General features: G+C 42.1%; 1 protein-coding gene across 19 annotated transcripts in view; it reads left to right on the top strand.

Annotated features, from left to right (window-relative positions):
* DISC1 (DISC1 scaffold protein) overlaps positions 1-22,923 on the top strand; it is a 346,324-nt gene that overhangs the window by 159,381 nt on the left and 164,020 nt on the right. For 16 of the 19 annotated variants that reach the window (XM_082407588.1, XM_082407593.1, XM_082407597.1 and 13 more), the window contains one exon: positions 749-937. In XM_082407588.1, the coding sequence (XP_082263714.1) occupies positions 749-937 (189 nt within the window). Of the gene's footprint in view, positions 1-748; positions 938-1,284; positions 2,265-6,331; positions 9,542-22,923 lie in introns of those variants that run through there. The other 3 variants (XM_082407589.1, XM_082407606.1, XR_014249066.1) reach the window with 3 other exon arrangements.

The raw sequence follows: 22,923 nt of genomic DNA, 5'->3' as shown, positions 1-22,923 counted from the left end.
TAGTTTCTGTCAGAAGTTTTAAAATGGTTTTCTGTGTAGAGGTTTTGCACATATTTCTTTAAATTTACCCCTAAGTATTTTGAGTTTTAAAATATCTTATACATGATATTTAAAAAAAATTCATCTTCCAATTATTTGCTGCTGATATTTAGAAATACAATTGATTTCTGTATATTGACCTTGATTCTTGCAACCCTGCTAAATTCAATGCTCAGAGCTTTATAGAATTTCACATTTATTCTTGTAGCCACCTGTAATGCACAGTCATATTTTCTAAGAAGTTTGCCCTGAAATCCCATATGCTGATTTCTTTGCTCAAGGTCATGCAGTTTGTGTAACCAGGATTTGAATTTGGGATTTGAATTTAGGTCTAGTTTGACTCCAAGGCCCGGTCCCTTTCCACCCTACTGTAATATTTCACCTCTTTGACATTTGGATGTTTGTATGCAGTGATGCCATGTGGCTTCCCTGGGTTTCACTGGGATATTTTTGTGTCATCATGTTTCAGAAGGACGTGAATTAGCCAGTGCAACCCCTAAAACAGAATATAATGAGAATAAGTTGATAAAGGGACTTTCAGCTTAAGGAGGACACTCAGTGTGTTTCCAGATTCCTCCACAGAAGAGTGTTAATGCAGCTGGATGTAGCTGCAAAGTTCATCCCCCTTTCCCCACACTGTTAGTGTATGCTAGCTGCACCTTCCATAGGTAGGGATGTGGCAACGCTTGTTTTCCCTCCTTTTCTGCAGGAAACCATTTCTGTACAGCCAAGGAGCTCACGGAGGAGATTAGATCATTAACATCAGAGAGGGAAGGGCTGGAGGGACTTCTCCACAGACTGTTGGTGCTGAGTTCCAGGAACGTCCAGAAATTGGGAAGTGTTAAAGAAGATTACAGCAGCCTCAGGAGAGAACTGGATCAGGGGAAAACTGCCTATGGTGAGTGGTCACACGGTTGTCTGGTGTATGTGTGATATTTGTTGTATTGCTTCATGTGGACGTCACTGTGAAGGGTGTCCTGGAGTCACACAGCACTTTTCCTGGAGGATATTTTTGGCAGGAGCCTCGGCAAATGCGGCAGAATTTCTTGTCAGCTTTTGTTTGGCTATCGCATGTGATGCCTTTTCATTTTCTGTCTTTCCCCCCTCCTCTACCCTGGAGTTGCTAATGGCCTTGTGATTGTTGAGAGCAATCTCCCCCTTGGCACAGTTCTTGAGAATTTGTTCTGTTTGACAATTATCTCCCTTTTGTTCCTTGGCTCGGCCTTCTGGTTTGCACAATCGCAGATGAAAGCAGGCTGGCTCTGGGAAAACTGAGAAAAGACCATTAAGCGCCTCTTCTCTGTGTGGGCTTTTCTGAGAGCTGCTTTCCCCAGGAAGAAAGATGTCGAAGATGCCAGTGCTGCCTTGGCCAAAGTATCTGTTTGTTGGAGGAGTTAAAGTATTCGTGTGGTCTTTTCCTGTCCAGTTGTTAACTGTAAATGAGGTCACCTTGAGGCTTCACTCTGAGGAATACTTTCAGAAGATTCTGGTTCAGTCCAAATTGATAAAGCCAAACCTATTTCTTAAAAAAAAACAAAACAAAAACACACACACAGTGAAGAATTTCTGATGATTCAATTTCTAATATGCAGAATGAAATCATAGGAAGAAAATTTAGATTTAAAATATATTAGATGCTGGAACCTGTTTCTTCATCAGTAAAATGAGAAGAGTATTATCCATCTCATAGGCTGGTTAAGTGGTACAAATTAAGTGAGGTAATTTATTAAGATCCTAAGGCGGTGTGTGTGTGTGTGCGTGCACCCTTGCACATCCGCTGGGAACTAGAGGTTGTGGGAAGGCAAAGTTCATACATAGTAAATCATTGTCCCTAAATAAATATTTACTAGGAAAATGAAAGGCATATATACAAATAAAGGACTGTATTTACAAAGTATGCTTGTTTAAAAAGAAATCAGAAAAGAATGGAGATATTAGTTAGCCAGATTTGAAATAGGGCTATTTGAAAATATTCCACAAATCGAAGTAAATGAAGATTAGTATTTAAAACCAAATAAATAAATATGAAATCAGCTAGCGGAAATAGGTGTGTCATTTCACTAGGAATAAATTTAGTTTTAAAGACTTACTAAATTTTGTAGAGGGAGGTTTCTTCACAGTTATTTGAATGACAGATGGGATGGTCAAGCATTATTGTGTCTTCTTAGCCGTGGACACCCTCAAGTTGGTTCAGCAACTCAGAATGCCTTATCTTTTTTTCACTTTTGTAGGTCAAAGCTTTGTTTTTGCCAAATATGTAACTAGAGACTGTGCGTTTGAGCCTTAAAATATAACTATAGTCCTGAGAAATGACAACACGTTCCTCCAAGATGTGATGGTGCAGTTTATTAATTATTATAGGACTAACCTTGTCTATTTTAAATGAATTTTTGCTATAAATTTTTAAAATAATAAAAAATGAAAACTATGAATGTCTCACGTTGTCATCCCAAGTCTTTTGGTACAAAATGGGAAATTTATATCTAAGAATAAAGAGGTGAACCAGTTTGGATGAATTTAGTTCAGCAATATTTTCTTTTTTTAAAAAATTTTATTGAAGTATAGTTGACTTACAATGTTGTGTTAATTTTTGCTGTACAGCAAAGTGACTCAGTTATACTTATATATGTATATATACATTCTTGTTCATATTCTTTTCCATTATGGTTTGTCACAGGATATTTAATATAGTTCCCTGTGCTATACAGTAGGACCTTTTTTGTCCATCCTATATATAATAGGATGCAGCAATGTTTTCATTTGAGCAGTTGAGCTCTTGAAAGCCCTTAATATCTCTTTTTTTTAAAAAAAGAGCTGTAAAGTATTTTTTGAATCTCATCATTGTCACTTCACTAAGTATTTCCAAAATGATGAATAAAACATAAACAAATGGAACGAGAGATTGTTACCATGGATGATTCTAAATTGCAGATGGCCCATTACTGTTGTGAAAGCGTTCTTTATGTTTTATACTTGGATTTTGCTGGATCAGCTACCCTCTTCCCTCAGCTTTAGGCCGAAGCTAATTCTTAAGCAATCTGAGGTGACTTGGCTTTGGGTGAACCAAATTAATAATCTTGGGTTGGAGATAGTATGAGAGGCAAAGAAAGAAAGAGAGAAAGAATTCCTTAGTGAAATGAAGCTTTTACCCATTGATAGTAGTAAAACTAGACCAAAGACCATATTCTCTCATTTGCTGCATTTTGAAAGTTAAAAATCTGGAGGGAGCTCTGTGCTCAAGTTTAAACATAGAGCAAATAGAGATGTAGTACGCTTCTGCATGTATTACCATGAGCTGACTCTTTTTAATCTTAGATAAAACGTTTTAAAATAAGACTATTCAAAAAATGAGCACTGTTCAGTGTTCTTAAAAACAGATTTTGATTTCCAGCAGTGATTGCAGAATGCAGCATTTGGGAGTAAAAGGCAATTCAGGGATGTACAAGTCACTCCATGACGGTCAGGGACCCAGGCTCTGTGATGTTGGCTCCAAGTTGGCTGACCCAGCCATGTGTGTGTACAAGGGCTCTGTTTCTATAGCGGGAGGGGAGATTTGCAGTCTTAGGGCGCAGTCTGTCTCATTCAGAGGATTCTTAGTGATGGGAAGAATATGTGTAATGACTCATCACAGATGAACTTGCTCACTTACCATGTCATTACATCCTGTGTCTCTGGCCCGACTGTAAGTCCATCGAGGTGAGAACACTGTCTTTAGGTTTCATTTGTGTCGTTGGCAGCACCCAGCACGATGTCATTAAGAATAGTAGATAGACCACAAATATTTGTTCATTTACTGGGGCCAGATGTTAAAATGAAACATTAGTCCTTTCTTCCCTTATTTTGAATCACAGACCCAGACCTTGGATCTTCTTTAAAAAAAAAAGTTGAATTTTCCAATTTAATGAGAGCAATGATAAGTTTGATTGTCTTTCACGGAAGATGCTTGAGTTGGATATTCAGATCGGGGTGGCAGCAGACAGAACAATATGATGAGAAGGACTGAAATACGCCAATGGACTAAAGGGAGACAGAAATCATCACTGAATCTATTGACTTTTGTCTCAGTGTCACACAGTCTCTGTGAAGAGGGGAGGAAAGGGGGGCGCTTATACCCCTATCAGCAGTTCTTAAGACTTCACGTTTGAAGTCTGAGCAGTTTTAGGTGCAGTGAAATAGAATGAAAAGCTAAATCTTTCAACCCCTGAATACTTGTGGAAATTAACTATAAACCTTTACTTATTGTGGATTTCGATGTTTTCTTTTTTTAAGGGATAGTGGGATGAAAAAAACTCAGTAACTTTTTTACCGTTTGCTACGTCTGCTTTTCGGAAAAAAAAGACAACCCTGAGATTTACATAACTGTTTTTCCATCCCTTGTGGATAAGTCGGTAATCTGTATTGTACTTTATTAATATTGTTGATTTTGTACTATAACTCAGATATAAATAAAGGAAGCAGACGTCAACGGGAGAGATTTAATCACAGAATAATCAGGGCTGGAATTTTAAATAGGGCATCATTAGCATGTTAATGAATTTTCCCACTTTATGCGAGCTGCCCAAGTAGAAAAGATACTGCAGATGTAGCTCAAAAATCTGGCGGGGTCTGTGGCCCAGTGAGCTGTCAGGAATCTGTGTAGGGGCTGTGAAATGCGTAAAGAGATTCTCAGTGTGGGTGTCAAATGCTGTTTTTTTCTGGGAGTGATGGCTGGCTGTGTCCAGCTTAAACTCATTTATTTGCCTTTCAGTGAGTAAGGAGGAAGTAGAAGGCAGATAAGGGGCAGTTTTTGTTTTTTTTTTAAGTCTTTGTTGAATTTGTTCCAGTACTGCTTCTGTTTTATGTTTTGGTTTTTTGGCCAAGAGGCATGTGGGATCTTAGCTCCCGGACCAGGGATCGAACCCGAACCCCCTGCATTGGAAGGCGAAGTCCCAACCACTGGACCGCCAGGGAAGTCCCAAGGGACAGTTTTTAAGGGTGATAAAGTTGAAGTGGCGTCAACTTTTCAGTTATGGTTTGGGGCTACCACCTAGCTTTTGCTTTAGGTTAGAAAGGCCACGCCCATACAATCCTGCCTTTATTTTTGGGCTACCTCCTGATAGCTAATCAAAGGAAGTATGATGCCCTTTAGTGAGATATTAGTTTTTTTTAACTCTTAAGTGAAACATCTTTCATAAGTCACTTTAAGGAAAAGCTTTTGGTTTAGAGATTGTGTGTCTTACAGGTTCTGCACACATAGACAGTCACTCCCTTTCCACATTTATTAGCTATATTTAGATAAAATTTTCAAGAAAAATTAGAACAGGGGAATAAAATCTGTCTTTTCTTTGGGGGGGTGGGGAAGAAATGGAGGACTGGAATATATATAAGTATATATCAAAGATGGAAACAACAAAGTTAACAAATAAAATGGAAAAGTTGAGACAGAAGAAAATGCTAATGATGAGTGTTAATTATTTTGGTTGAGAATATGATGTGATCATGAGCTTCCTAGAAGCCAGAGCAAAAAAGATAGGTGAAGCATCGTCCGTTTTCCTCAAAAGCAGCTTAAAGCACGAAGTTTTCAGGAATGTGGAGTGGTGTTAAATTCTTAAAGATGATTTTTCTGAGCGTGTAATGGAAAGTCCTCATGAATAGATTTATAGCAAATGCAAAAGCACACATGGCTGTTACCAACCACCTCTGAGGAAAAAAAATTAGCGGATGAAAGCAGGAGTTCATGGGTAGACTGTGAAACTGTACACAGATTTCATATCTGTGATTTTGTGTATTTTTTCCACACAAAGATCCAGTTACTCAGCAGATTTTTGAAGGAGTCTTTCTAAGTTCCCCCAAATGTTAAGAAACCTTATGTTAACCTATAATGCCATGGAAGTGAATTAGGAAGGGCTTGGGCTAATTGAGTTTAAATATGGAATCTTCCAGTGACCTGACATCACCGGTCCTAGGTCCCTAGAACCTAAAGGGATGGTTAGAGATCCCATTCTGTAGACACACCAAATGTCTCTTCTTCCCCTGAGCTTTGACTAATATTTGCTTGGTGGGCAACTTGGCTCTCTTTGGGCCAGAACCGTGATAGAGTTTTTGGTAAATGAGACCCGAGCTATTTGTTTGGGAACCAGATGACTTTTGCAGGTTCTGTACGTGAAGGAACTTAGATTGTTATATGGGAAATATCTTAATTGTGTCTGCCTCTCTGACTGGAAATTTTTGTTTGTTTAGATTGAATATATGTATAATATGAACCTTTTGAAGGGAAACTTCTTTTTAAAATTTCAAAATCTTTTTTTCTCAGGTTTTTCTGTGAGCTGAGCCTTCGCATCTCTAATCATTTATCTTTGATTCATCTTATTAATTATGTTATCAGGATCCCAGTTAAATATGCATTTGCATTTTTTGTTTCTCTCCATGGTTTTCTTCTTTCCAGTTTATTCTTGCCTCTCTCTGAGTATGGTTATTTCTCTTCAGCCACTTTGGCCTGTGAATTTCATAATTAACTTCCTTCCTCTTTTATTAAACAATTGTGATAATTCCTTTGGGAGGCATCCCCACAACAGTGCAAAAAGCCTGTATTAGTTCATAGGAGGCCTCAGTTTAGTTTCCGTTCTGTTGGTTCCCATCACCTGCGTCACACCTGGCATGTGTAGCGTCACGGTGTGAGGTTTGATGGATGAAATTCTTTCTGCTTCCCAGGTGCTTGAGAACCAGATCTCTAAGTTTCATTGCCATCCATGCATTCATCATTTTAATTATTTTTATTGAAGTATAGTTGGTTTACAATGTTGTGTTAATTTCTGCTGTACAGCAAGTGATTCAGTTATACATATATGTACATTCTTTTTTTATGTTCTTTTCCATTATGGTTTATCATAAGATATTGAATATAATTCCCTGAGCTATACAGTAGGACCTTGTTGTCTATCCATTCTATATATAAAAGCTTACATCTGCGAATTCCAACCTCCCACTCCATCCCTTCCCCAACACCCTCACCCTTGTCAACCACAAGTCTGTTCTCTACGTCCGTGAGTCTGTTTCTGTTTCGTAAATAGGTTCATTGGTGTCATATTTTAGATTCCACGTAAAAGTGATACCATATGGTATTTGTCTTTCTCTTGCTGACTTACTTCACTCCGTATGGTAATCTCTAGGTCCATCCATGTTGCTGCAGATGGCATTGTTTCATTCTTTTTTATGGCTGAGTAATATTCCATTGTATATATGTACCACATCTTCTTTATCCATTCATCTGTTGCGTGCATCCATCATTTTAATAAGCATCTATTGAGCACTTACAATATGCCAGGCACCGTGCTCACCTTTGTGTTCCAGAATGAATCAGACAGTCCCTGCCAGAGATGAAGTCACCAGTTACTCTCGTCCCTACCGGTCTTGAATTCCCATGATTCTATCCAACATCGTTCCCTTCTTTTCTTGCTTTCAACTATTTCTGATTTCCTTCTCCTATTTTTATCCATGCAATTATGTTTTAGAAATCCTTACTGATGCTACTTCCTTTTCTACCTGTCTCTCCATTTGCTTTTTATACTCCTGTAACAATACTCCCTTAACAGAGCCCCTAGGTGGGAATACAATGACAATGTCAACGGTATTTCATACCCAACTGCAACAGGCAGTTTTTCGACATGCTGGTTTGTTTGGAGCAGGAACTTGATTCTGTGTTATAAGGTGGGTACATGTGAATCTTAAGTATTTGACAGGTGTTCTGCTTTGTGGGTCATTCTCGCCAACCAGCGCCTGTCCTAGTCTCTTGCTACATTTCATCGTTTGGACTCGGGGCTTTTGAAGACCTTGGTGTGTGCACACCTATGCACACTCGTACACTCTCTCCTGAAGATTAAGCTAAGCATAGTGGTAAGTGGGATGCCGAGATTCCTGGAGGAGTGCCCTTGGCCGTGGTGGGTGAGGAGGGTGTTTGTGGCGTGGGCCTGTATCCTGTACTGTCGAATGTTTCACTTCCGTCAGCATTGTCTTTTGTGCACCTGTACCTCCCACACCTGTTTTTACAAAATTTTCAGCTTTATTGAGGTATAATTAACAAACAAAATTGTAAGATATTTAAAGTATACATCTTAGTGATTGAAGTTTTGTATTTTTGGATCTTGTATAAGAAACCTTTCCCCATCTTAAGTCACAAAGATATTCTCCTGCTTCTTCTTCCTTTAGCCTCTTTGTTTTATATTTCCATTTATATCTTTCCACACCTGTGTTTAAACGTCCCTGGGTGGGAGTGGTACTACCCTCAGTTACCTGAACAACTTCAGCATTATGTTATGATCTGAAAATAGTGTGTTATTGTTATGATTATTAGAACTTAATTGGAATTAGTGGAACTTAATTCTTTTATTCATATTATCCTCATATAGATCCTTATGGGTTTAAAAGTGAGTGCTTTGGGGATTTCTTCTTCCTTTGATCTTTATTGTATATATTTAGCGTATATTTATTAGATCCCTTGACCATGTGCACAGATTAGCTCTAGCTTTTATGGATTTGATACGTTCTTTGAAAGGAAGGAATGATCCCCTGTGTGTTGTCACTTTCTCTTCAGTAACAAGTGTTGGTTTCTCTCCTTTTTACGCTAAGGCTGCACATGCATTTAGTCTGATCATCTGGACACTTTGTGTGGCCAGCCCAGCACCGTCTCTGTTTCACAGATGAAGACGCTGAGGTTTAGGGAGAATGGGCGCCTTGTCCGAAGTCACAGAGACATGAGGGGTCGGGGCCAGGATTTGAATCCCTTTTTCCTGCGATTTCACCTTTTATGTGGCTTTATGTTCTTTATGAACCTGATTCCCAAACATGAGGTTTTTCCACCCTCCCTCACCCTCACCACCCCTTACCTCAGTACTACACTCAGAGTCATGACTATGAAACAAAAGTCTACTAACATGATCTCTTGATAATGTTGAGTGTCCTGAAAAGAGAGGCTGTTTTCACTTTTTTTTTTTTTAATTTTAACTATTTATTTATTTATGGGTGTGTTGGGTCTTCGTTTCTGTGCGAGGGCTTTCTCTAGTTGCAGCAAGCGGGGGCCACTCTTCATCGCGGTGCGCGGGCCTCTCACTGTTGCGGCCTCTCTTATTGCGGAGCACAGGCTCCAGACGCGCAGGCTCAGCAGTTGTGGCTCACGGGCCTAGTCGCTCCGCGGCATGTGGGATCTTCCCAGACCAGGGCTCGAACCCGTGTCCCCTGCATTGGCAGGCAGATTCTCAACCACTGCGCCACCAGGGAAGCCCTGTTTTCATTTTTGAAATTTCTGAGTACACGCTCTATATTTCGTGCCTGAAATGATGATCTGCTGCCTGCAATTTTCCTACACCTGATGGATCATTTAAATTGATAGGAGGTTCTATAGGTTATCCCCCATATGATACTCACATATTTTGTATTAAAACCCAAGTTCTTTATTTTGGAAGGATGACTAACCAGGGACTTAGCATACTACCACAAATGAGAAAAAAGTTGAACTATAGCAATTTAATTGGATACACATTTGGTAACTTCAAATCACTTTTTGATATTTTTTTCAAAGAACTATGGATAGTTCAGCTTCCTGTTCAAAGATGCTTAAACGTCAGTGTTTTCCTTTGTATTCCTATAAGTTCAGGCATTAATAGTATATTGATACCCCTGTCAGAGTTTCTGGGAGAGAACCACGATAAGCCCTGTTTGCCTGTAAGAATTTACTAATATGCCATCCTATTAATTACAAGGAATTAACTTGCAAAATGTGATGGCCATTGTTCTGAGCTTCTCTTGAGTGAGTTTTTGAACTTTAAATAAACAACATTTATTATATTCTATAATTCAGGGTTTTGCAAGATTAAGACTGATTCTTTTTTTGTTTTTCTGAGTCCAATTTTGTGAGGTTTTGCAGAATTCAATTTTATTGGTGCTATGACCTATTTTATACTGTCACAGTCTTTTCAGTGCTTAATTTTATAAGACATGTCTTGTTTTCCTCTTTGGCTTTGCCATGAGTTATGGCCTCCTGCCATTTTTGCTATGTACTTCCTCTTCTTTGAAGCTGCCATATGTTTTGCAACCCAAGAGAGACAATTCTTTTTGAGAGATCATTTGTTGCTAATTTGGTTTTTCAGGTTTTCCTAGCTCTTGTAAAGGAGAGAGAGTATGCTCATAGTGTTTTCTGCCCTCATCATTTTGTTGCACCAAATTTTGCTGCCCAGGTCCCACCATAATTCTGGGAGGGCCATCCTGCCTCATCCACTTTCCTTCCCAATTTTTATGTAATTGGGGAGGGTTGGATCCCTGTCGGGATGGACAATTCTAAGCCAATACACTGCAATTTAATATTTATAGCATGGCAGGAGCAATCAAGAATTGCTTAAAGAGCTACTGACTTGACATCAAAAATGTGTAAACCAGATATGCTGATAGCTTACATGCTCACATAGTTATAGGAGGTAATTTTATTTGTCTTTTGACATTAAACTATCCAAAGTTTTTATAACTCATTAACAACTGATTGCATACTTTGCTTTTAGATTTAATGATAACCAGACTTCTTTTCTTTTCATTTGCCAAATGATGTTAAACTTTTGGTTGTTTTACCCTGTTTTGAGCAGCTCTCTTTTCATCTGTGTTACTAAAGCTGCTTTACACTTTATGTATTTCTAAATATTATATTGCCTTTCCCAAGAAAGAGTCTAATGCAAATATATTATGACTTCAGGGTATAATTAATGAAAGGAAGCCTGGTCCTGCTGGGACAAGGTGACTGAGTCCCAGAGTCTTGAGTCTCTTTTTTTTTTTTTTTAATAAATTAATTTATTTATTTTTGGCTGCATTGGGTCTTCGTTGCGGTGCACGGGCTTCTCACTGTGGTGGCTTCTCTTGTTGCGGAGCACGGGCTCTAGGTGCGCGGGCTTCAGTAGTTGTAGCACGCGGGCTCAGTAGATGTGGCTCTTGGGCTCTAAAGCACAGGCTCAGTAGTTGTGGCTCACGGGTTTAGTTGCTCCATGGCATGTGGGATCTTCCCGGACCAGGGCTCGAACCCGTGTCCCCTGCATTGGCAGGCGGATTCTTAACCACTGGGCCACCAGGGAAGTCCTTGAGCCTCTTTTTAACTTTGTATCTGATCCAGCATTTGACTTTGTTCCATATGTCCCGACTGTATCAGCAAGACAGATAAATTAGAATTTGGCGAATGTCTGTTTGCCCTTCACCCAACCCTGTATTTTTTTCAGAGATTGAGAAACAGCAGGGGCTGAATACCAACCTCCAGGTCTGCCCTGAGAAGGTCACCCAACACTGAAATTCCCCAGTGTCTGGAATCCTGAGAATGCAGCAACCTTCAGAGGTGAAGTAATTTTCCTGATGGATTACACAAGAATCCTCTGATGTTGAAGCTTATGAAATTCCTGGAGTTGCTCTAGCGGGTTTTTTTTTTCTTTTCAATTTTTAATTTATTTCACAAAATATCATAAAACACATTTGAAAAATCGAACAAAAAATGTCCATCATCCAACTTTTGTAGCAGAGCCCCTGGGTGCATTTTTGCTGTCTCCTCCAGTGCCTGGACCACATGCAGACCTTTTTCACACTTGTACTCAGAGTATGGGCACAACTGTACCTTCTTAGCCTTATGTGACAATAATGAAAGCATTACATCATTCAATCCTTATTGCCGTACGTTCAGAAGAATGTATCCTCCTATTCTACTGATGCTGAAACTGAGGTTCATTGAGCTGGGAGGGTTGTGGATGGGAGTGAAGAGCTGGAACGCAACTCAGACCTGTCTGGTTCCAGAGCTGGACTCCTCATCACGTATTTCCATTTCCTTGTTGTAACACAGCCTTCCAGTTTAGTATTTAGGATCTTCATAACATTCTAAGAATCAATATACCATGACCTGCTTAACTCTCTCCTTATTTTGATTTGTTTAATGATCAGTTTATGAATTCCTTTCTGAAGGTAAAGTGAGAATGGGATTTCTGGGCCAAAAAGCACAATCATTTTATGACTTGATACATCCTGCAAAGACTTTCAAAGAGATTATACCAGTTTAATTGATACTCCCAATCCATCCCTTCCAACACTAAACGTTATTTCTTAAAAAAATTATGTAGTATCATAACAGTAATGAAATGGTGTTTAATTCATGATTTATTTTGGCATATATTTGACTAATAATGAGGTTGAACTTGCTTTTTTGGTGCCTTTATGATTTTTTCCATTGGGTATTGTCCATATCCCTTGTCCTTTTTTTGGGGGAGGGGTGGGGGGAACTGGATGGTTTCCTAATCTTTATCTAATATGGTTATTATTATTTTTTCCTGTTTGTGTGTTGTGTGTAGATGTGTGAAATTAACCCATTATCATGATTAATAAAGGACCAAGAGGAGAAATCCTTATAAACAATGATAACACGTTGAGGTAACAGAGTGAATTCTGAAACTTCTTAAGGCTTAGGGTGCAAAGCATTTAACAAACAACATAGGTTTTCCCGAGTAAAGGCATTGTTTCCACTCGGTGCCTTAATATTTACTGGGCCTGGCCTTTAAAACAACTGTGATGTAGAGGGAACAGCTGCAGTTGGGCCCATAATAAACCAATCTCACTTTTTACAAGAAATCCATGGAAGGGAGCGTTTTACATTTTCACGACCATTGAAATAAAGAAGCTGAGAGACACGTGCAGTGTCATGTCCATTGCCTTGCTTTTTCTGTACGGTGCATCTTACATAGAGTACTTCACTGTATTCGGCCTTTAAAAAAAATTTCCATTAAAAAAATTTCCCATTTACTTAAATAGATCCATTAGAAAAACCGTTCCTGCCGATAGAATTTTTTTTCTTCCCAAGCATGCTGTTATCTCACGGACTAAAGGAGAGTGTCTACTGATGGTGTGTAGGGCCGCTGAGGCTGCAGTTTGTGGGAGAGTCACAGGACTTGGTGATGGAGGCTGGCCTGGCGTGAAGAGGGCCAGACGGATGGGGTGACCTTTTAAACTGCCACTGGCTTTTCAGGGAGAGCAGTTGGGTCTGCGGCATGTCTCTCCCCTTCTCTCCACAGGCAATAAGCAGTGCTGGGTGTTAAGTCAAAGATCGCTTTCCATGGACGATGTGTCATCACCGTAAATGACTATGATTGGGGTTTAGGAAGGCACCGCCTTGCCTACTGCCGCTGTTGGGTGTCAGATTCTCCCACCGCCCCAATCACATGTTCCTATGCCTTTTGGCTGTGGGTTTCTTTCCTCTACCTTTGGAATATTCCGCACCCTCATCCACCCAAGTGCCCACTCCCTACATCCCTTCTGGACGTTACCCTGACCGCTCCCTCTGACCCGCCAAACTTCCCTCGGTCTCCGCGTGCTCTGGGTGCAGTGTGAAGAGCTCCCTCATCTCTCCAGGAGCAGCGCCCCTGAGATCTCTGTGAAGACTCTCTCTAGCAGCAGAGCTCACCGACTTGCCTCTCCGTATACTCTTTTTTTCTTTTTAATTTATTTTCGGCTGCGTTGGGTCTTCGTTGCTGCACGCGGGCTTTCTCTAGTTGTGTTGAGCGGGGGCTACTCTTCGTTGTGGTGTGCGGGCTTCTCATTGCGGTGGCTTCTCTCGTTGTGGAGCACGGGCTCCAGGCACGCGGGCTTCAGTAGTTGTGGCTCGTGGGCTCAGTAGTTGTGGCTCGCGGGCTCTAGAGCGCAGGCTCAGTAGTTGTGGCGTGTGGGCTTAGTTGCTCTGCGGCATGTGGGATCTTCCCTGACCAGGGCTCGAACCCGTGTCCCCTGCATTGGCAGCTGGATTCTTAGCCACTGCGCCACCAGAGAGGCCCCTCTCTGTATACTCTGTGTCCTCCTTGAACCTGTATTTCTAGTCCAAGACATTTTGTGCTTGGCTTGATACTGTTAAGGGGATCATTAGCCCCACCCTCTCCAATGTTCCATGATTATTCATTCCATTTTGCCATGTTTAATGGAATATTTAACAGCATCTGTGAACAAGCCTGAAGACAATAAATAAACGCTGTCTTTGGTATTGAAGGGGTTTTATACAATATAAAATTTAGGGCACATTTTCCTCAGGAGCCCTGACATTAATATTCATCATGAGCCCCAAAGAAGAAGCTATTATATTTTAGCATAGTGGAGTTTACCATACGTTTCAAAGTCACTTGCAATGGTGCTTCTCATCATGACAATTAGAAAGGTCATCTTGTCTTGCCAGGCTGTGTTAGATACATCAAAAAGCTCATGGCTGTCAGTGTGAAATGCACCAGGGCGCTGGTGTGCACATACATACGGGGAAGACATGATGCTTCTTATTCCAAAGTAGAGCTGTTTACATCTAACTACAAACACGAAACATGCCTATCGTTTGGCCTTAGATACTATGTGGACACAGAGACGGAAACTTCTAAAGTAAATCCTCCTCTGAGTTCTTTGGGACTAAATTATAGAAGGTTGTTTTTCCTTTCTTGAAGCATGATGGTGATGGGGTCTCTAAAACCTTGTGTAGAGAAGTTGGACTTCAAGACACTGGTTTGTTATCTTTTTTTCTGCCTTACTTTAAAAAATGGATGATCTGCATTTAAGTACGGGAACAATATTGTATTTAATTCTCCACGTATGAACTTTGATGGCAGGACTGAGGTGAGGACGTGGCCCTGAGTCAAGGTGATGGGGCTTTTATGGAGCTCGTGGAGGGACAGACCTACCGTAGAACTAAAGCAGGTAATTTTTGGGGACCTGGTAATGCAGTTGGAGGAGTGGGTCACGGGAGCTTAGGCTGGAGGAAATGCTTCTTCATGGGACTTGGGGACAGCAAATTAGGTTTGCCACGGTGGGAATGTTAATAAATTTCTGTGGACAAACAGCCCTTCATTTTCCTTCTTTCTGTTCCCTAAGCTGCTTTGCTCTGAATTGTGAGAGGCTAAACTTGTGTATTCAAGCCTTTAGAATTTACAAACATTTATCAATAGATAGGAAAGGTGGATAGAAAGCCTTGGATTCATTAGTTTGTGCATATGTCTCCATAGTTTCCAAATTCCTTACATGGGAGAACAGTGGAGAAGATTCTGTGGCCCCTGAAACATCTGATTATTGCCATTTGATACCATTAATGCCTCAGTTTAAAAAATTAACCTGTTCATTCAGCTTTATTCGTGGAATCCAGACAGTGTGGAGAGCTGCCTCTTCCAGACCTTTCTTGGGTGTGAGCTGTGCTCCAGTGGCGGAATCACCATCTTTCTGGAATGGTTTGCAGTCAGATTTTCCAGAGGCAAAGAGTTAGTCCACATCCCTCAAGGTGCTCTCTGGGCTAATGAATTGCTTTTTAATTAATTGACTCTCAAAAATGATCCTTCTAAATTGAGAGTGATAGAAAGAGAGGAATAAAACATTGTAATAGCCCTGCTACACATAAATGGAGAGAAAAAACCCCACACTGCTTATGTAAACGAGAGGGAAAACCATTATAGCATGAATGTGAGAAAGGGCTCCTTCCTTCTTTCTCCCACGCTTTTTTGCCCTTTGGCCTAAAGCTGTTAACCTTGGGTGAATGTCTCTGTTGCCCTCTTGTATTATGTCCCAAGTTCTGTCTGATGCTGACAGGGATGGAGCTCTGAGTCTATCTCAAGAGTTATATGTAAGGTTGTGTCATGTCCTTTCTCTGACTGTAAGTTTTTACTCAGTGTGTAATGGTCTTAGATGGATGTATATTGAAGGACTGTCTGCTTATGTTTAAAATTTCCGTGCATCAGTGTTTCCTGCAGAACCTGCCTGGTCCCTCATTCGGCTTGACAGCTACAGCGGGGGTTGAGGACCTCGTAGGTGCCAGGCGCCGGGGAAGGAAGGGTGAAAAGATCTGATTCCTGCCTCGAGACGCTTGTGACCATTGGTGGCAGAGGCAAACAGGACACCGAGTGGAGAGGGATGAAATAAAGAAACAGAGGCTGACGAGAGAGCTGAGATGAGGACCGGTACGTGTGCCTTGCAAGAGCCAGAGAGAGTTTCCCAGAGAAGGTAAAGCATGGGCCTCTCAGCAAGAGGAGAGCACAGACTCAGGGGTCAGGGGAGCACGTCGTGTTTGGGGCTCGATGGGGTCGAATCCCAGCCCTGCCACGTAGCAGCTGTGCATCTTTGGACAAGTTTCCCAATCTCTCTGAGTATCAGTGCTCTCCTCTGTAATACAGAAATAAGATTCCTGCTAATATGGGCCTTACAGGGCAGTGAGAGGTGGAAATGAAATCATACATGTGACAGATGTGCCTTAGTGCCCTGGCACATAGTAAGGACTCAGTCAATCTTACTTAATATTATTATTGATCTGGCTGGTTGAAGGGTCCAAGAATGAGAACGACAGGAGATGAGGCTGAAGAAGTGGGGAAGAGCCAGACCATGAGATGCCTTTTTGCTATGCTGGAAATTTCTAGATTTTTCCAAGGTGGTGGTTAGCCGTTAAAGAAACTTGATTTCTGTGACCTCAACTGCTTCTGAACATCGTTATCTTATAAAGTAGATGATTAGGTACAGTCACATATAAATGTTTCCATCTTAAATAACTGACATTACACACCTATTATGGCTAAAGTGAAAAGTACTGACAATGCCAAGTGCTGACGATAACGTGCGGCGACTCGATGTCTCATACGTTGCTCGTGGGATGTAAAAGGGTAGAGCCATTCTGGAAAATGGCTTTGCAGCTTCTTATAAAGTTAAACATTGCACTTGCCAGGTGACCCAACAATTCAATTTCTAGATATTTATTTATCCTATAGGAATAAGTGGTTATGTCCATGCAAAACCATGTAACAAATGTTTATAGCAGCATTATTTACAGTTGCCTGTAATTGGAAACCAGCAAGATGTCCTTCGGTGGATGAATGGAATAATGGACTATGGTCCATCCACACAGTAGAATACTACTCAGCAACTGAAAGGAGCAACTATTAATACAACAACACTTGGATGCATCTAAAATGCATTATGCCAAATCAGAGAAGCTGACTCAAAAGCCTTTATCCTGCACGACTCTATTTATATGACACTCTGGACAACCCAGACCTCCAGGGACAAGGTCAAGGGGTTGAGGAAGGTCTGACTGAAAAGAGGCAAAACAAGGGAATCTTTGGGGATGTTGGGATTGCCCTGTACCTGTTTATAGTGATGGTTACAGGAATCCATCCATGGGCTAAAACCCATAGAACTGTACACACACACACAAAGAAGTAAATCTTACTGTACATAAATAAAAAATCTTTAAAAACTCTAAAATTAATAGCTCCTTAACTGCATGCATTACCTGTTTTATCTCATTTAATCTTCCAACAGGTTGATGCTGTTATCTTTATTATCATAGTATCTACTACTGTTATTGTTATTGACTAAGCTGAGGCTTCGCGAGGTTTGGCCCAAGGTCACATCCCTTCCAGAAGGCGGAGCCTGGCACTAGCCAGGTCTGTGTCCCTCTTTAGGCCTGAGGGATTGCATGCCGGCCCTCAGGGAGGTGGAGAGGGGCAGTAGCCGCTTTTCTTGGCCTCACGGCCAGGCTGCACACTAGTTATCCAGCTGACGGTCAGTGTCTGTTGCTCTGTATACCCTACTGGTTCAAATTTTACAAGTGGGATAAGTTTGAAATGGCTTTTGTAAGTGCTTAGTCTCAGAGAGGGAATTGGCTATTCCCTATTTCATCCCTAACTTCTTAACGTATACTGTTGGCTAAGTTCAATCTGGCTTCTTTTCAAGGAAATACTACTTCCCTAGAGGGTGTTTACGGTGACACCGTGAAAATCTCGTGCAATTGTTGTTCAGTTCACAGCTTTCACTTGGGCCCCTTAAATGTCATTCAGGTTGTAACCCAGGCAGCTCCATGGCTGAGTAGAGCTGGTAATTCATCAACATAGTCAACCTTAGAGCAGAGGGTGGGAGATACCTCCTTAGAGAAAAAAAGAGCAAAATATTAAACAAAGAGGAACAGTAAAAAAAAAAAAAGATGAAAAAATTGAAATCTTTTTGCAGATTTCATAGTTATTTGTTTAAACATCTATTTTCCCAACCTCTGTGACAGCTTTTTGAGGTCATTAGTCTCCCCCCACACAACCCCCAGGTCTGTGCTCTGCATATAGAATAGGGGCTTAGTAAAGCCTGGATGAGCTAGATGGATGCTGAATTTGAGAACTGAATGGAATTTGTGATGTGAGGTATTTCAAAGTATTATTCACCCAACAGTCCTATATTCAGAATCATTCATGTCCCAACTCCTGTGTAGGTACTTTTAGAGATTTTTAGGAATAAGTCCTTCTAAAATCCTATGAAGCATGTATTCTCTTTCCTGAGGCCAGCATGGTGAGCTGAGTTTCTGAGTATGGGCACCGGCAGAGCAGAGGCTGTATGGTCAGATATATGCAAATTCAGATCCTGGTTGTGTTATGAAGTGGGACCCGAGATGGGGTAGCTATTTAACTTCTGTGAGCCGCAGTTTCTGCCTCATTTACTCATGTAACCAGCAGGGGATCCCTGAAACATATATAATTTGGAGGTAGGTCTTATTTAAGAAAAACTACGTAAAATTATGAATCAAAATTAGTTACAGGGCTTGGAGGGGACCCATGAAGGTGAGGGGCCCTGGGGTGTATGTATCATTAGATTTATGGAAAATCTGCCCTTGTTTTCAATTAATTTTTATAGCAGTCACTCTGTGTCCAGGCCTCAGAGATGGGAGAACTCTGGGAGATACAGCAGAAAAGAGACAATGGCAGTACAGCCTGAGAAGTGCTGTGATGGGGAAGCAAGGGTGCCAGGGAAAGATTTCTGGAATAAATGATACCTAAGCTGTGACTTAAGATATGGAAAAGTTGAAACAGAAAAGTATGGGAAGCACATTTGGGGCAGGAGAAAGCAGGGCTTGGAGGTGAGAAGAAGACAGAGTTTTGGGTGAAGTAGAAAAGAAAAGCTTTGTTGCTTTGCCAAAGGCAAAGCGGGGGCACAGTGGGCTCATGCTTCTCAAAACTGTTGTGTCCCAACCCAGCAGGATTTGGTGAGGAGTTTTATAGCAACGGTTCGAGAATGGGTTTGCTGATAAGGATTAGGGTGTGTGCAGGGCCTGCACTCCTTTAATCTGGCCTCAGGTGGCCTGATGAGTTTCTGTGGTTCCTTTAATCTGGCCTCAGGTGGTCTCCTGAAGAGCTTCTCTGGTTCCTGTTGAGTTTGCAGTTCTTGTGTGAGGCTGGAAGTCCAAGGTCAAGGTGTCCGCAGGGCTGGTTCCTCCTGAGGCCTCTCTCCTTGGCTTGTAGACGGCCACTTCCTCCCTGCGTCTTCACATTGTCGTGTGTGTGTGTGTGTGTGCCAAATTTCCTCTTCTCATAAGGACACCAGTCATATTGGAATAGGGCCCATCCCAGTGACCTCATTTTACCCTAATTACCTCTCTAAAGAGCGTATGTCTAACTGCAGTCACATTTTGAGGCACAAGGGTTGGGACTTCAACGTATGAATTTGTGGGGAGCACAGTTCAGGCCATACCGGGTCACTCAGTGCTACATTTCTTTTTTTTTAATAAATTTATTTACTTTATTTATTTATTTTTGGCTGCATTGGGTCTTCGTTGCTGCACGTGGGCTTTCTCCAGTTGCGGCGAGCAGGGGCTACTCTTTGTTGCGGTGCACGGGCTTCTCACTGTGGTGGCTTCTCTTGTGGAGCACGGGCTCTAGGCACATGGGCTTCAGTAGTTGCGGCACGTGGACTCAGTAGTTGTGGCTTGCGGGCTCTAGAGCGCAGGCTCAGTAGTTGCGGCACGTGGGCTCATAGTTGTGGCTCGTGGGCTCTAGAGCACAGGCTCAGTAGTTGTGGCGCACGGGCTTAGTTGCTCCGTGGCATGTGGGATCTTCCCAGACCGGGGCTCGAACCCGTGTCCCCTGCATTGACAGGCGGATTCTTAACCACTGCGCCACCGGGGAAGTCCCAATGCTACATTTTATAGTAAGGGAACTTAAAATCAGGTCATTGCCTGACACTCTCTGGGGCCTCTGCTCACATGCAGGGAATAACGCAGCCCCGTCCCTTGGCTGGGCAGGCTCCCGGGGCTGGGCCTCCCTCTCTGTCAGACACCCCTCTCTCCCACATGCCCCGAGCCCTCCTTCCATCTTACTCATCTAGCTGCGCGAGGCTGGGTGCCTTCAGAGTCTGTCCCTGCATTCTGGATGCTTCCCCGCAGTTGTACACGGTGCTGTCTTTTTGCCCTTCCAGCCTCAAGTTGAGTCCTGCCCCCCACCGAGCCCCCTGACCATCCCACTGGAGCCCCGCTGCACCACCCTTCTCCACAGAGCACTTTGCACTGGCTTACAGGGCTTCCTTTCTCCCGTCACCAATGCATTTCCAGCAACACCGAAGTGGTCCCCAGGGGACAGTGCCACTCAAATATTTGCCGAATGAATGAATAAAGTTAGATACGTCAGAAGAAGACAGAGTTCCCAAAGTCCAAGACTCTTTTTTTCAAATGGGACCCATTGCAGGGAGGCAACTTGCCCAAGGTCCCACGCTGGGGAGAGGCGGCACCAGGCTGTTCTGACTCGGGCGCTTGGCCTTTCTGTGACCAGGACTATTTTAACAAGCAGATGACATTTTTGTCCATGGTGTGACCTGGAGACGTGCACAGATGCCCTGTTTCTCCCCTGTCCCTTGCATATCACGCGTGACATCTTGGAGCAAGTTTTGGGCAACATCGACCTCCAGCCACGACCTCCATCACTATATTCTGTGATGCAGGGATTATGCTGGTCTCATCCCCTGCAGTGTGTTGCACGCAGCAGGCCTACCGTAAATGTTTGCAGAGTGAAACAGTGACTAAATGAGCAAATATTTAATGATAAGAGCTGACAGTCTTTTGAAGTTTCCTAAGGCAGCACTTCTCAAACTTTAATGTGTCTCTGAATCACCTGGTGAGCTTGTTAAAATGCCGACTCCTTTTTTTTTTTTTAATTGTAACTTTTTTTTTATTGAAGTGTAGTTGATTTACAATGTTGTGTTAGTTTCTGGTGTACAGCAAAGTGATTCAGTCATATATATATATATATATATATATATATATATATATATATATATATATATATATTCTTTCTCATTATAGGTTATTACAGGATATTGAATATAGTTCCCTGTGCTATACAGGAGGTCCTTGTTGTTTATCTATTTTATATATAGTAGTGTGTATCTGTTAATCCCAAACTCCTAATTGATCCCTCCCCCACCCCCCGTCTCCCCTTTGGTAACCATAAGTTTATTTTCTAAGTCTGTGACTCTATGTCTGTTTTGTAGATAAGTTCATTCGTGTCCTATTTTAGATTGCACATATGTGTGATATCATATGGTATTTGTCTTTCTATGTCTGACTGACTTCACTCAGTATGATCATCTCTAGGTCCATCCATGTTGCTGCAAATGGCAAGATTTCATTCTTTTTTATGCCTGAGCGGTTAAAAGGCCAACTCTGATTCAGGAGGGCGTGGGGGCCTGAAAGTCTGCGTTTCTACCAGCCTCCAGGCTCTGCTGCTTCTGGTCTCTGGGCCTTCCTCTGCCCAGCTGGGCTCTGGTATATGTGCTGGGATGTCTGCCTACAGGGTCAGGGGCAGTTTTGTGAGCTGACTTGTTGTTGGAAGGCCTGGGTTCTTATCCTCGTTTGTCCAAGAATGAGATATGCGACCTTCAACAGGTTACTTAACCTCTCTTGACCGAGGTATCAACAGATACTACTTGTTGCGCAGATACTGCTTGCGGGGCTCTTGATATATGTTACTTATCACAACAGTCCTGCAAGGTTTCCAGAATTATCCTGATTTTACGGAAGAGGAAACTGAGGCTCAGAGAGGTTAAACGACATGCTCACGATGCCCAAGGTGCCCAGGTCAGCAACCTGCAGGGCTATGAGGATGAGTGTCTGTGTGTGTGTGTGTGTGTGTGTGTATATCTCATTTCACTTTCCTTGTCAAATAATCATTTGGGTTCTATGCAGATATGTACCTTTAAGTTAAAGACAAAGATTGTAGGTAACTATGAGCTTGCAAAGGAGTCCAGATGGTTTTTTGATCTCCAGTATGATCTTTATCTTTTAACCACCATAGCCCTTTGATCTTGTCCTCGGGTACTAATTTCGTGCTCTCGTGGGCACATGCACAGTTTTCTTCCCTAGGTTGGAGATTCTTAAGAGCAGGGACTGTGTCTTGCTTCCCACTTTATTCCCTCCAGTTCTCAATCATTATTTTTTTGGTGTGGTTTGAGCTGAATAGGATTTGGGAAGCACGGGGCCGGCTCTAACCCTAAAAGACCTCTCCCAGCGCTCACTATGGTATAAAAAAGGTCACCAAACCTGGGGATGCTTGAGGTTTCTCTGTCTTGATTAATTTTGACTTACGGTGTTTTCAGTGGAAGAGGAAATGCCCGCGGGAGGGCCAGGCCCCGCATGGAGAGGGCTTGGGCGGCTTGCTAATAGCAGGAGTCAGCTAGGACCGGGTTGGCGCATGCCCTGTGCTCCAGGCGGGGCACAGAGGGAGGCAGGGGTGGGGGGCAGGATCCAGGTACATCACCATCAGGTGTGTCTGTTCTGTCCCCGCTGACATCATCGATGGCTAAAATCAGGGGACAGATGGAGGCATAAGGTATGATCCTAAGACAGACAGCCCTTAGGGAGGGAGGGATGACGGCAGAGTTGGCCATCAAGCAGATCTGGTGTCTTTTGAAAGACTTGCCTGTCTGTGAAATGATGTCTCCAACAGGCTCAGGCTTGAGTTGTTTAAAATTCCAGCAAACCAGAAATGTCCCTCATATGTCTCTGGGATGATGAAAATCTTCCAGAGTTGTACAGAGCACAAAATAGGACCTCTCCTTTGACCCTGATGGGGTCTATTCTGAAATAAC

The sequence above is a fragment of the Balaenoptera borealis genome (genome assembly GCF_965194805.1).
Source record: "Balaenoptera borealis genome assembly, chromosome: 10".
NCBI classification, from domain to species: Eukaryota; Metazoa; Chordata; class Mammalia; order Artiodactyla; family Balaenopteridae; genus Balaenoptera; species Balaenoptera borealis.
This window is presented reverse-complemented; position numbering and strand designations above follow the sequence as displayed.